The sequence below is a fragment of the Canis lupus genome, chromosome 25 (assembly GCF_003254725.2).
Source record: "Canis lupus dingo isolate Sandy chromosome 25, ASM325472v2, whole genome shotgun sequence".
NCBI classification, from domain to species: Eukaryota; Metazoa; Chordata; class Mammalia; order Carnivora; family Canidae; genus Canis; species Canis lupus.
In genome coordinates, this window is record NC_064267.1 from 40,612,017 (window position 1) to 40,626,272 (window position 14,256).

At 39.1% G+C, this 14,256-nt stretch overlaps 1 protein-coding gene and 1 long non-coding RNA gene across 3 annotated transcripts; one reads left to right on the forward strand and one right to left on the reverse strand.

Annotated features, from left to right (window-relative positions):
- The first annotated feature begins 6,233 nt into the window (after positions 1 to 6,233).
- On the forward strand, positions 6,234 to 9,524 carry CCL20 (C-C motif chemokine ligand 20). 2 transcript variants are annotated; one of them, XM_025463318.3, is made up of 4 exons: positions 6,234 to 6,405; positions 7,513 to 7,627; positions 8,336 to 8,413; positions 9,035 to 9,524. In XM_025463318.3, exons 1-4 carry the CDS (start codon positions 6,324 to 6,326, stop codon positions 9,054 to 9,056), a joined length of 297 nt encoding a protein of 98 aa, XP_025319103.1. In that variant the 5' UTR covers positions 6,234 to 6,323; the 3' UTR covers positions 9,057 to 9,524. The 2 variants fall into 2 exon arrangements, with proteins under 2 accessions (XP_025319103.1, XP_025319104.1); XM_025463319.3 differs by having other exon boundaries at positions 6,239 to 6,405; positions 7,516 to 7,627.
- Positions 8,740 to 12,598, reverse strand: LOC112669843 (uncharacterized). The gene is made up of 3 exons (XR_003142600.3): positions 12,454 to 12,598; positions 10,464 to 10,655; positions 8,740 to 9,452 (listed from the first exon to the last, which is right to left on the reverse strand). It is a non-coding gene; the product is annotated as an uncharacterized LOC112669843 (long non-coding RNA).
- Positions 12,599 to 14,256: the final 1,658 nt, after the last annotated feature.

The following is a 14,256-nucleotide window of genomic DNA, read 5'->3' on the forward strand; positions in this document are numbered from 1 at the left end:
AATTAGGTTTGAAATAATTTTAGGTTAAATTTCTCATTAACATGTTCATTGACCAAAAAAAAAAAAAAAAAAAACTCAGTTGAAGGTCACATTAAAAAAAAAATTTTAAGTGACCCATCTATCAAAGTAAGCATTGGGAAATGCAATTTCAATCAATGTAAAAAAAGTACCCAAATAACCTGTTCAAAAAGCCAGTGTAATTCAGAGGTGAGAGAGAGGGAAGAGAAAAGGAGAGACAACAGGAATGGAGGAAGAAGTAAAAATGTAGACAGACTGCAGGCAGTCATAAAGAAGGAGTGAGGATCTGTGGACTGGTGCGGGTGTTAGACCTAGGTAGGTGGAGAATTTTTTATTGTTGTTATGAGCCTTGTTAGGATTATATCTTAACCATATACCATAAAATTCACTCTTTCCAAGTGCACAATTTGTGTCTCAGTATGCTCATAGTGTTATGCAACCCTCACTATCACCTATTTTTAGATTATAAAAGAAACCACATACCCCTTAGCAATCTGTCTCCATCCCCTCCCTTTCCCCTGACACTCCACCCTACCCCAGACAATCACTATTCTACTTCCTGACTCTATAGACTTACCACTTTTGAACATTTCATACAAATGAAATCATATAATACAAGGCCTTTTATGCTCAGTTTTTTTTTCACTTAGTACAGTGTTTTTAAGACTTATTCGTCTTATTGTATCCATCAGTACTTCATTTTTATTGCTAAATAGTATTCCATGGTACACATTTACCATATTTTATTTACCTTTTCATCAGTTGATGACATTTGGTTTGTTTCCACTTTTTTGGTCATTATGAATAACGCTGCCATGAACACTCATGTACAAGTTTTTGTGTGGGCATGTGTTATCACTGATCTTGGATGTATACCTAGGAGTAAAATTGCAGAATCATATGGTAATTCTATGATTAACTGTTTGAGGCACTGTTAAACTATTTTTCAAAGTTTGGAGTAAATCATGAGGATTTACTCCTGAGTTTTCTTCTCCCACTGCGGATATTGCTGCTATGAAGAAATTTCATAATTTTAGCACCTATATTTAGGTCTATGATCCATTTTGTGTTAATTTTTGTGCATGTTGGGATCCCTGGGTGGCGCAGCGGTTTGGCGCCTGCCTTTGGCCCAGGGCGCGATCCTGGAGACCCGGGATCGAATCCCACATCAGGCTCCCAGTGCATGGAGCCTGCTTCTCCCTCTGCCTGTGTCTCTGCCTCTCTCTCTCTCTGTGACTATCAAAAAAAAAAAAAAAAAAAAAAAAAAATTTTTGTGCATGTTGTGAGGTAAGGGGTGAACATCATTCTTCAACATGTGGATATCCAGTTGTCCCAGCACCATTTGTTGTTGTTTTTTAAAAATATTTTATTTAAATTCAGTTTGCCAACATATAGTATATAACACCCAGTGTTCATCCCATCAAGTGCCCTCCTTAGTGCCCATCACCGAGCTTACCCCATCCCCCCAACGACCTCCCTTCTGCAACCCTTTGTTCGTTTCCCAGTTAGGAGTCTCTCATGGTTTGTCTTCCTCTCTAATTTTTCCCCACTCAGTCCCTCTCTTTTCCCTTATAGCCCCTTTCACTATTTCTTATATTCCACATGTGTGTAAAACAATATGATGATTGTCTTTCCCCAACTGACTTCTTTCTCTCAGAATAATACCCTCCAGTTCCATTCACATAGATGTAAATGGTGGGTATTCATCCTTTCTGGTGGCTGAGTACTATTCCATTGTGTATATAGATCATATCTTCTTTATCCATTCATCTCTCAAAGGACATCATGGCTCCTTCCACAGTTTGGCCACTGCGGATATTGCTGCTATGAATATTGGGGTGCAGTTGTCCCATCATTTCACTACATCTCTATCTTTAGGGTAAATACCCAATAGTACTATAACTGGTGATAGGGTAGCTCTATTTTTAACTTCTTGAGGAACCTCTACACTGTTTTTAGAGTAGCTGCACCAGCTTGCATTCCCACAAACATTGCAAGAGGGTTCCCCTTTCTCCACATCCTTGTCAATACTTGTTGTTTCCTGTCTTGTTAATTTTAGCCATTCTCACTGGTGTGAGATGGTATCTCATTGTGGTTTTGATTTATATTTCCCTGATGACAAGTGATGCGTAGCATTTTCTCATAGGCTTGTTGGCCATGCATAGGTCTCCTTTGGAGAAATGTCTGTTCATGTCTCCTGCCCATTTCATGACTGGATTGTTTATTTCTTGGGTTGATTTTGATAAGTTCTTTATAGATTTCTTTTGTATTTTTTATTGGAGTTCGATTTGCCAACACATAGTGTAAGACCCAGTGTTCATCCCATCAAGTGCCCACCTCAGTGCCCATGACCCAGTCACCCCATCCCCCCGCCCACCTCTCTTCCCACTGCATCTTGTTCATTTCCCAGAGTTAGGAGTCCCTTATGTTTTGTCACCCTCTCTGATTTTTCCCACTCATTTTCTCTCTTTTCCCCTATGATCCCTTTCACTATTTTCTATAATATTCCCCGTATGAAGGAAACCATGTGATGATTGTTAAAAGACCTTTTTTCTTCCATTTAAGGATCTTGGCACCACTAAAGAAAAATAAGTTGACTAAACAAGGGTGTTTATATCTGGACTCTTAATTCTTTTCCATTGATCTACATGTGTACACTTATGCCAGTACCACATGTCTTAATTACTGTAGTTTTACAGTAAGTTTTGGAATCAAGAACTGTAAGTCCTCTGACTTTATTCTTCCTTTTCTGTGTTGGGTTTGTTCTGGGCATTTGGGATCTCTAGTAATTCCGTATGAATTTGGGTATTGGCTTTTCTATTTCTGCAGATAAGCCAGCTGGAATTTTGATACGAATTGTGTTGAATCTGCAGATTGGGGGCGGGGGGGGGGGGCTAGTGCCATGTTAACAATGTCATCTTTCCAGTTTATAACCTGGGAAGCCTTTTCATCTATTTAGAAGTCTTGGTACACCTGGGTGGCTCAGGGGTTGAGAGGATCTACCTTCGGCTCAAGTCGTGATCCTGGTGTCCTGGGATCAAGTCCCACATTGGGCTCCCCTCAGGGAACTTGCTTCTCCCTCTGCCTATGTCTCTGCCTCTCTCCGTATGTCTCTTAATGTATAAATTTTTAAAGATCTAAAAAAGTCTTCTTTAATAATATTTTGTAGTTTTAGTTATATTTTCCACATCTTTTGTTAAATTTATGCCTAGATATTTTATTATTTTTTAATTCAAATTAAAAAAGAATTAATTTATTCTTTTTAAATTCTTTTTTAATTACAAAAGTGACTGTTTTTAAATTTTATTTTCAGGTGAACATTATTATCAATGAACATTGAGAGTGTCTAGAAATACAATTGATTTTTGTATATTGATTTCAGATCTTGCAACCTTGATGAACCTACTAGTTCCAGTAGTTGTTTTTTAGTGGTTTCTTCAGGATTTTCTATATATAAGATCATGTCATCTGCAAATAAAATCGCTACAACTTCCTTTCCAGTCTGGGTGCCTTCTCCTTCTCTTGTCTAGTTGTCCTGGCTGGAATCTCCAGTACAATTTTGAATAGAACTGGTGAGAATGGACATCCTTGTCTTGGGCTTGATCTCAGGAGGAAATCATTCAGTCATTCAACAGTAAGTATAAGATTAGCTGTGGAATTGTTCATAGATAACCTTTATCAGGTTGAGGAAGTTCTATGCTCTTCCTAGTTTGTTGAGTGTTTTTATTATAATAGAGTGTTGGGTTTTGTCAAATACATTTCATACTTTTAAAAAATTCAGTTAATATTATGTATTACATTTCCTAGGATAAATCCCTCTTGCTTGTGTGATCCTTTTTATATGTTTCTGGATACAGTTTACTAATGTTTTGCTGAGTATTTTTGTGTGTGTCTATAATGACAAGGAATACTGGCTGGTAGTTTTACTTTCTTGTGATGTTGTTATCTTACTTTGGTCCTTGTAGAATGAGCTAGACATTGTTCCTTCTTCCTTTACTTACTGGTAAAGCCTGTGAAGGAATTGGTTTTAATTTTTCTTTGAATGTTTGGTAGAATTTACTAGTGAAGTTGTATGGGTCTGGGCTTTTTCTTTATGGAAATATTTTTAGTTACGGATGTGATATCTTTATTTGTTATGGAGCTTTTTAAACTCTAATGCTTATGTGAGTTAGTTTCAGGAATTTGTATCTTTCTACTAATTTGTCCCTTTCATCTCTACTATCTAACTTGTTGCGATACAATTGTTCATAGTCCTTTTTATTTCTTACAATTGGTAGTGATGACCTCTCTTTCATTCCCGAGTTTAGCAATTTGAGTTCTCTCACTCCCTGCACCCCCACACCTGCTTTGTCTTGTTTAGTCTAGTTCATGCTTGTTAATATTGTTGACCTCTTCAAAGAACCAACTTTTAGTTCCACTGATTTCCTCTGTTGTTTTGCTATTTCTTATTTCATGTATCCTTGCTGTAAGTTTCCCTCTGAGCAGTACTTTCACTGTTCCACGTGAATTTTGGTATGCTGTGTTTTTATTCATTTCAAAGTATTTTTTACTTTCTTTATTATTTCTTCTCTGACACATTGGCTATATAGGAAGGTGTCATTTAACATGCACATCTGATTATAAATTTCCCAAAGTTCCTTCTGTTATTGATTTTAATTTAATCCCATTGTGATTTGAAAGCATGCTTTGTATGATTTCAATCCTTTTAAACTTATTAAGACTTGCTCTATGACCTAGCATAGGATTTATCTTGGAGAATGTTCTATGTGCACTTGAGAAGGATATCTACTATGTTGTAGGGTGTTCTACAGATGTCTGTTGGGTCTTGTTGGTCTACAGTGTTGTTTGTGGATTTTCTGTCTGGTTTTCCTATTCATTATTGAAAAATAGTATTGAAATATTTGACTTTTACTGTTGAACTTTTATTCCTTCTTTTGAGTCTGTCAGGTTAGATTCATGTATTTTTGGGTGCTGTTATTAGGTGTATGTATAGTCATAATTCTTGTGTCTTCCCAATGGATTGATCCTTTATTATTATGGAACTCCTTCTTTACCTATAGTAACACATTTTTTAAAAATCTATTTTTCCAGATATAGACATAGAAACTCCAGTTTTCTTTTGTTTATTGTTTATATGGTATATCTTTTTTGACCCATTTACTTTCAATATATTTGTGTGTAGTGGAGAGTTTTTGTTTAATGATTTCAGTGTTTTTTAAATAATCATGAAATACAAGTCATTTTTTTCTCTTGATGTACAATTCTAGGAATTTTAAAGTATATGTATATATGTGTAACCCATGCCTGTGATGGGATAAAAAAATCTCTTACCTCCAAAAACTCTTCTTACAAACCTAATCCTTAGCATACACTAATATTCATTCTCCTTTGTGGAGAGTTCTCATTACACCACCATAGGTTATGGAGTCATAGTACATTATGATCATTATTATTATTATTTGACATTGATTTTGTTGATTGTCTCTTTTTCTTCAACCCTTCTGAGGCTTTGTATTAAGTTATGTAACTACCTCAGCATGCAGAGTTAAGGGCATGTGGGGATTATTTTCTGGGCTGCAATATTGATTAGAGTCATGCAAATGTAGAAGATTCTTAGAATTGACATGATGAAGCTGAGGATTGAGTCTTATTTGAGGCTGGTATTTTCCACCAAAATTAGGAACACTACTATAGCATTGCCATATTACCTAATCTGAATGGTAGCCTAGAAATTCCAGGTCTTGGTGACAGCTGAGCACCAACTATGCAATTATAAATGCATCCCCAAGTATGCCTGGCATTCCACCTCATCCTCCTGCTCCCAGTTGACTCTGAAAGCAAATAGAATGTAACAATAGAGTCCTGTAATGTTTCTGTGTAGGGCTGACCTTTGTATCCTTGTTAATCCTTGTCCTCTCTTTTCAGAAACAAAAGATTAAATTAAAACTACATGAAAAACATTTCAGAGCCACAGGGCAGTGCTGCTTTTCCCTCTTTCCTCTTTGAAAACCCAAAGGATTTAGCAGGCTTTTCCCCTTCTCAAACACCACCCCCTCACCCTGACCTTCACGGCTTCCCAACATTAGGGAAAGGCAGGAAGTTTTCCCTGTGGTTTTTCTTTGTGACGACATGATGGGGCAGGTTGATCAATGGGGGAAAACCCATGTTAGAACACGCCTTCTGTGTACATTCCCAATATTTGCTATAAGTAGGGCCATCCCAGACCCAGGCTGCTATCAGAACCTAGCAGCACTCTCAGGGCACTGGGTACCCAGCACTGAGCAGATCTATTCTTTGAGCTGAAAATGATGTGCAGTAGCAAGAATTTGCTCTTGGCTGCTTTGATGATGTCAGTGCTGCTACTCCACCTCTGCAGCAAGTCAGAAGGTAAGTATCACTCTTTCTGCTAACACAGGTAGAAGAACTGTTTTCATTCTCCTCTAAGCCTTGAGCTCACGTGGGTGTCCCCAAGGAATGGGAGGGTGCTAGAAAGTCTTCGGAAGTGATGGGAGTTGTCAGCTCATTGGTGAGTAAGGAGGGAACGGTTATTGCTGGTGATTAGGCTTTTTCTCTGCTGTCAATCCCAGCAGATATTTGGTGCAGGCTGGACTCTTAGAGACCCTCAAGGTCCAAAACAAGGCCTAAGTGCTATTTCTGGGAGTGATGTAAGTTGTGTAATGTTACCAGTGAATGAGGTCATTCTGAAATGCAGGTAGCAGTCCCACTTTTCCAACATTTTCACTTTCCACCTAAATAGTTTTAGTAGAGTTCAAAACTCATCCTTTAGGGGCAGATTATAGAATCTGACTTCTCCATCCTTACATGGTTTTGGGCTATTTTTTGCCAACTTAGAGATAGTATTTATCCCTTACCTTACAGTAGGTTATAATTTAACCTGGGGTAGTGTCTGAATATTGCTTTTTGACTATGCGAGTACATCCCTTTTAGCAACAGGTGCATTCCTGAAAATGCATGTATTGAATTTTTATGGCCAAAATAAAATATTTCCACCAATACAGTTGCAAAGTGCTTTTGCAGCTCCTATGAATTGCATTTTCCTTTGTAACTTCTTATCATTCCCCTCCTCTCAATGCTTGGTAGCCAAGTAATAGGCTGAAATCTCCATATTTATTCATTTTCTGAATTTGGAAGATTATAGGTATTTCTCCAAGTGGAAGATACTCCTATTCTTGAGTGGTTATAATGATCTTAAATAAAAGACTATCAGTTTGTGTTTCTCACTAAAGATATTCCTTTTGTTAGAAGTCATAGGCTTCTAAACTATATTATTGAACCCAAATCGCCCATCACATAAGCCTTTTTTTTTTTTTTTAAGAGAGCTGGAAACTACATTAAATCAGGCCTCAAAGACATTGGAACTGTTTCTCTAAGTAGTTTCTTTACCATATACAATCACAACTTCAAGTAGTTCCATGATAGCTATTACAGGATACATTCATCCATGTGGACTCAATCCTTTTAATTTCTTTTCAGCAGCAAGCAACTTTGATTGCTGTCTTCGATATACAGAACATATGGTTCCTCCCGGATCTATCATGGGCTTCACACAACAGCTGGCCAATGAAGCTTGTGACATCAATGCCGTTATGTAAGTTATTAATTGACTGTCATTCAATTGTGTTAGGAATATGTGAGAATTTCAAGTATAAAAATTTTTACCTTTCTGGAGTTTCAGAAATAATTGATGTGGCAAAGATATGCTTGTTTTGATAGTACATATGTATTTCAAAGTTTAGATAGGACTAGAATAAGGTAAAAGCTTAGTTCTTAAAAAAAAAACAGAGTTGAGGGCAAAATCACTTTTTAAGATATACTTATTAGCTACTAACATGCCATCTCGGGAAAATACGAGAGATAAATTTTGAAATGAGCATCTTCTACCAGAGAATGGTTGGGGCTGTATGTAAAAACTCAGAGTTATTATACTTTCAAATGTACTATTCTTGATTCATATAGGATGTTATACTTTGAAATGATATCAGTCATTGGTTGGATATACACATATTTTGTGTAACCACCAGCAACAAAATTAAATTACAGTTCTGAGACTTATTTTCCAGTCATTGCACATCTATTTATACAGAGAATGTAAGAGAGAATCCTTTCATTTCTTGCAGCAAGCTTTATCAGAAACAATTTTTTTGTGTGTGTGATGTTTCACCTCTGAAATAAAATTCTTAGTGGGTAGAGCAGTCCATTGGAATACAAAATTTCCATTGCATGCTCTATGAAATAGCCATTCAAAACTCTTTAAGCACGAATCACATTTTCTGAGTTTGTTTGTTTGTTTGTTTAGCTTTTACACAAAGAAAAAAAAGGCTGTGTGTGCAGATCCAAAGAAGAAATGGGTGAAACGGACTGTGCGTCTCCTCAGGTATGGGACATTTGCCATTGGCTCCTCTTCAAATGTCTGGGGCAAGGGCCATGCTGGATCACAGGCTCACTGGGACCCTTATGCCTAAACACTATAGAATTGTATTTATTTTATTGATTTTAAGGATTGATTTATTTATTTGAGAGAGAGAATCTCAAGCAGACTCCCTGCTGAGTGTGGAGGCTGATGCGGGGCTCGATCTCACAACCCTGAGATCATGACCTGAGCCGGAATCATGAGTCAGACATTTAACTGACTGAGCCATCTAGGCACCCCAGTACTGTAGAATTTTAAGGCGGGAAATTTGAGTCAAACCACATCAATGATAATAGAGAATAACATTTTATCAATATGAACAGAAGTCACCTAACACAAAGGTGCAGCAGGCACTGAACTTAAAGATATAAGTGTCTGGTCCTGTTTCTGTCATCAGCTAGCTGAGTTACATTGGGCAAGGCCCTTCCTCTCTGAACCTCGATTATCTCCTCTGGACTCTGAGCTGCTGGCATCCTGAGATGAGATTAGGGGGTGAGGGGCAACCTTCAGGCACAAAAGCCATTCCTCCCAGCTGGTTGCCCTGTTTTTGCTTATTTTTTCCTTTTTTTTTTTTTTTCTCTACAGCCATAGAGTCAAGAAGATGTAAAAAGCTGATGCTCTCTGGAATGGAATTGGACAGAACCCATGAACAAAAAGAATCTAGCTGGAGTTGGTGGTTGAGAGTTTAGCACATACTTGATTTGTGCTTCAGGGGACTTGTCCAATTAATGAAGTTGATACATATTGCATCATAGTTTGCTTTGTTAAGCATCACATTAGAGTCAAACTCTATTTTATGTTATTTATATATATATATATATGTTTTTTTGTTTCTTCTATTTAATACTAATTTCCTATAAGCTATTCATGTTTAGTATGATGTATAATATTGTGTTCAGAGGAATGAGGTTATATGGACTTTTTGTAAGCAGCGAGCTCTTTGTCCAAAACAATTTAACATTCTTCTTTTATATCCTTTGTTTCCTACACTGTTGTAATTATCCTGTAAAAGAGAAAAATGATGGTAAAAGTAAATATTGAAAATAAAATAAAATAAAAATTGCTTGTTGATCAAGTTATATAGCACTTATTAAGATATATATTTAAAAGATTTTTAAAATATTTAAAGGTATTGTAAATATAAAACTTGGAGGGGAAATCATATTTCCCCATTCACCTCTGCCTGGCTGTTTCCCTTATCTCTGTTTCCTAGGGTCCTGGATTTCATTCTATATGAATTATAATGGAAAGGGTTTCTTTTTTTTTAAGTCAAAGTCATACAAAACAAAAATTAGAAAATCCATAGCTCCATTAGAGATCCATAGCTCAGTGTTTATTTATATAAAAATAGATCTGCCCTACAACCCAGCAATTGCACTGCTGGGGATTTACCCCAAAGATACAGATGCAATGAAATGCCAGGACACCTGCACCCCGATGTTTCTAGCAGCAATGTCCACAATAGCCAAACTGTGGAAGGAGCCTCGGTGTCCATCGAAAGATGAATGGATAAAGAAGATGTGGTCTATGTATACAATGGAATATTCCTCAGCCATTAGAAATGACAAATACCCACCATTTGCTTCAATGTGGATGGAACTGGAGGGTATTATGCTGAGTGAAGTAAGTCAATAGGAGAAGGATAAACATTATATGGTCTCATTCATTTGGGGAATATAAATAATAGTGAAAGGGAATAGAAGGGAAGGGAGAAGAAATGGGTAGGAAATATCAGAAAAGGAGACAGAACATGAAGACTCCTAACTCTGGGAAACGAACTAGGGGTGGTGGAAGCGGAGGAGGGCGGGGGGTGGGGGTGAATGGGTGATGGGCACTGAGGGGGACACTTGACGGGATGAGCACTGGGTGTTATTCTGTATGTTGGCAAATTGAACACAAATAAAAAATAAATTTATTATAAAAAAACATGAAAAAAATTAAAAAAAAAGCTTTTCAAAATAAAGTGTACCCATATACTTTGTGACTACAGTGACAATAACCACTTAGAAAATACCTTGAGAAATCTCTTTGTCCCTCTTTGTCACCAGCGGGGGACCCAGGAATGAGCATCTCGGCATAGAAACATTTCTCTATTTCAAAAGTCCTTATCATATTTAAGCAGTTTCCAAAAGGAAAGTGACCAAGCAGAGGGTTCTAGAAACTGCTTGCCTCACTAAGCAGAGGAGAAACTTGAGGTGTGTGAAGCCTAGCAAGAATCCAGAAATAAGATGAAAGTTTCCTGAACCAGAGGAGTTACTATCACAGTGTTTACGTAGCAAAGTCCATGCCTTGATACAGCACCTGGGACAATCTGCCTTAGATTCCAAAGGCCACGGAAGATCTCTGGAGGCAGGCATACTGATGATAGGATACAAAACTCAGACACAAACGCAAAAAACAAGGCATTGGTGGGTCATTGGCATAGAGCCAAGAGCTGTCAATGACCCAAATAGCCTGAAAGTCATCTCTATGCCCAGAAGAAATAACACTAAGTCATCAGGGAAAGTATGCTTAATATCCTGTTTGTTTATTTATTGAATATGGGGAGAGTACCTATTATGTGCCAAGTACTGAGCCAAGTGAAGCTTGTGATACCAAGAGATAAAGTTAGGACTTGGTCTTTGCTCCCAGGTAATTAGGGCTGAGCAGGGGGGTAAGAAGGAGGGGACAAGAAAATCAGCTATTACACACATGGTATGAGCACTTGGATAAAGAGAGTCACAGAGTACTGTAGGGCATCTGTAACGCGGGCTTCCAGAAGGAATAACTACTTGATTGAATCATATTAAGTAGCCAATACTCGATGTTCTTGAACCATGAGGATGGCAATTGTATATAGTTCCATGTTTAAGCTGAGGTATGAGGGACCAGTAGGAGCCACCCAGTTGGAAAGGTAGGAGGTGTTTGGAAATATCTGGGGGCATATTATAGTCCTCACAATGTCTGAAGGCGGGGTACTATGGGTATTTAGTGGGCAGGAGAACAGGGATGCTAAACCAATTGGAATGCACAGGATAGTCCTCCACAATGTTGCCCCATCAAAAATGTCAACCGTCTCACGAATGTGGCAAACTGGATGAAGCGGGAAGTATGCCAGGATTAGGGGTGGGGTGGAGTAGCTGCAGGCTCAGTGAAACTGTTACCTCAACCACGTCTAGTGGTTTGAACTTGAACATGGGAACTTGAACTGGGGAACCTTTGAAAAGGTCCAAGCAGGGGGACATGGGAGGTGGGAAGGAACAGAGGAGTAGTAGTGGCAGGGGGGTGGGGTAGCAGTAAGTAAGGTGAGAAATGGCGAGAACTCCATGAAAGGCAGGGGGAAAGACAGGTGCAGAGAGCTGAGTTTGGGATTTCTAAGAATCATCCTGTACCTGTTACCTTCTCTTGCACCCTCTCTGTTACCCATCCACCTGCACCTGTTACCCTCTCTTGGAACAGCACGGAGAAAGCAGGCCACTGTCAGGGGGCCAGGCACCAGGCTGACTCCTGGGTGGTCTGGGCAAGAGAGGAGCCTCGCAGAGCCAGAGAAGTAGCACATTTATGAGTGCTCTGAGGGCCGCTGGCTCCTCTGAGACCAGGAGTACTAATAACTATTAGCTGAGTTTCCAGAGACTGATCTATCCAGGTCAGAATGTCAACTTACTGATCACAGTGAAAACATTCCAGTGTCAAGTGCATGCCCATAAGCACATGGGTGGATCAGTGCATCCCCCTCCCCCCACAAGCTCAAATAGGAATCACAAAGCCCCATTGCTCAACATGGGATCTCAGCACAGAACCGAGTCCCGGCCATACTGTCGGAATTCCTTAGTCTCCCTGCCCTAACTGCGTTCTGGGATTAGGGAGGTCACTCCCAATGAACAGCTCTTCTTTTTCTTCCTTATTTTTCACTTTAGAAAATAAATCTCCTTCTATTTAACTTCTAATTTGGGTATAATTTACACACAATAAAAGTCATGGATCTTAAGACGTATAGCTTGATGAGTTTTTTCATAGGTACATACCTGTGTGATAACTCTGGGACATTCAAGATATTAAATGTTTTCAGCACCTGGCAGGCTCCCTCATGCCCCCTCGTGTCTGTACAGCCCCAGAATAGCAGCTGTTCTGACCTACTTTGTAATAGATCAGTTTGTCTTTACTTGGTTTCATAGAAATAGAACTACACAGAATGTACTGGCTTGGTTTCATAGAAATAGAACCAAACAGAACGTTTTTGGCTACTTTCACTAGCATCTTCTGTTTTTTTTAACTTCTTTTTAATTATATATTTAATATGAATTAATTCTCATTCTTTGATTCAAGTGATCAAGAAGAAGCAAAGGCCTTCTTAAACTTCCATCAAGCCCCCTGCCTCTTTAGAGGTAGCACCAGGGGATGGGTTTTGCTCTATTTTGGTCTGAGTGGCTCTTTCTGTCTGTGCAGTCTTCTGGAGAACGTAGATCTCCACCACTAATTTGTAGAGTTTAATCCTCTCTCCCTGGAATTAATCTCTGACACTTGAATGCTTTTTAGTTTTTCCATCATATGTTTTCCAAATGTCTCTGTGTAGCCTGATAATGCAATTGTGGATTTGGTTTGTGTTCTCAGGGTTGTCTCCAAGTTCTTTACTACCTTACTAGTGCTTCCTATGCGTGTAGATGTCAATCAGAGGTCACATAAGGTAAAGGATGGGCAAATGTCTTTTGACTCTGGCAATCACCTCTGTAGTTCATTGGTGATTCTAGAAATAGAGGGCTGAAGAGGGAATAGTGAAAAATAGTTTGGCAGTGAAACCAAGAGGAAATAGAAGCCAGGAAGACAGATTTTTACATTTTTCTTCTTCAGATGGGAAAGCATTGAAAAAGCCAGAAGAAAGACAAACAGAAAGAGAAAGGGAGATTGAGAAGATATTGAGGATGTTAGAGTTGAAGACTCCAAGAGGGGGATAAATGGTGGTTAACTTTCCTCAGGAGGTGGGAGAAGTGGTTTCTAGAACACAGGCCAATGGAGGTATCTCTTCCTCTGGAACAAGAGACATGGAGGAAAGAGTGGGAGTAGGTGGAAAGTTTATATTTGAGGTTAGAGAAAGTTCACAGAGTTTGCATCTCATGATCCTGCTTTTTTTTTTGTGAAATATTCATAGTTTTTTGAGAGTGATGAGTGAAGAGTCAGGGTGAGAGCTGTGAGATGGAAGAGGAAGCTTGGAGCCAGTGAAGGACACGAGACACACCAAATGATTGCTCCACAATGTTAGGGTTTATCGAGGCCAGAGATAATCAATGTACTGTGCTTCCAACTGGCGTGTGCCAGGCAGCCTGTTGTAGCTTGGGTGTAAGAACAGAGACCTAATTAGACTGGTCCAGATTTAGGCTTTGCCTCTAGAAACAGTGTAAGGACAAGAGGGCAAAAGTCAATGATGAGGGGAAAGAGAGTGGTTGAAGTGCTCAACCGTGGGCTCTGGACCAGAGGAAAGAAGATGGAGCCCGAAGGTATCTGAGAGACTGGAGAAAATGGAGAGACCCTCAAATAAAAGGCCTCAACATGGTGAAAAAGTAGGAGGGGGGGGTGGCTGGAGGGGCTGGCATGGCTCCAGGAGCCAAGGTCCAGGATTATGACTGTGGTGTGTGGCTCAAGTGGAATGTGGAACTGAAAGGCGATCAGGTTGGATGGGCCACCCACGTGGATGTTTCTTACCACTGTATATTAGGGAAAGTACAAAAGCATTGAATCAGGGGCGCCTGTGTGGCTCAGTCAGTTTAGTGTCTGACTCTTGGTTTGGGCTCCGGTCATGATCTCAGGGTGTTGAGATCGAACTCTGAATCAGG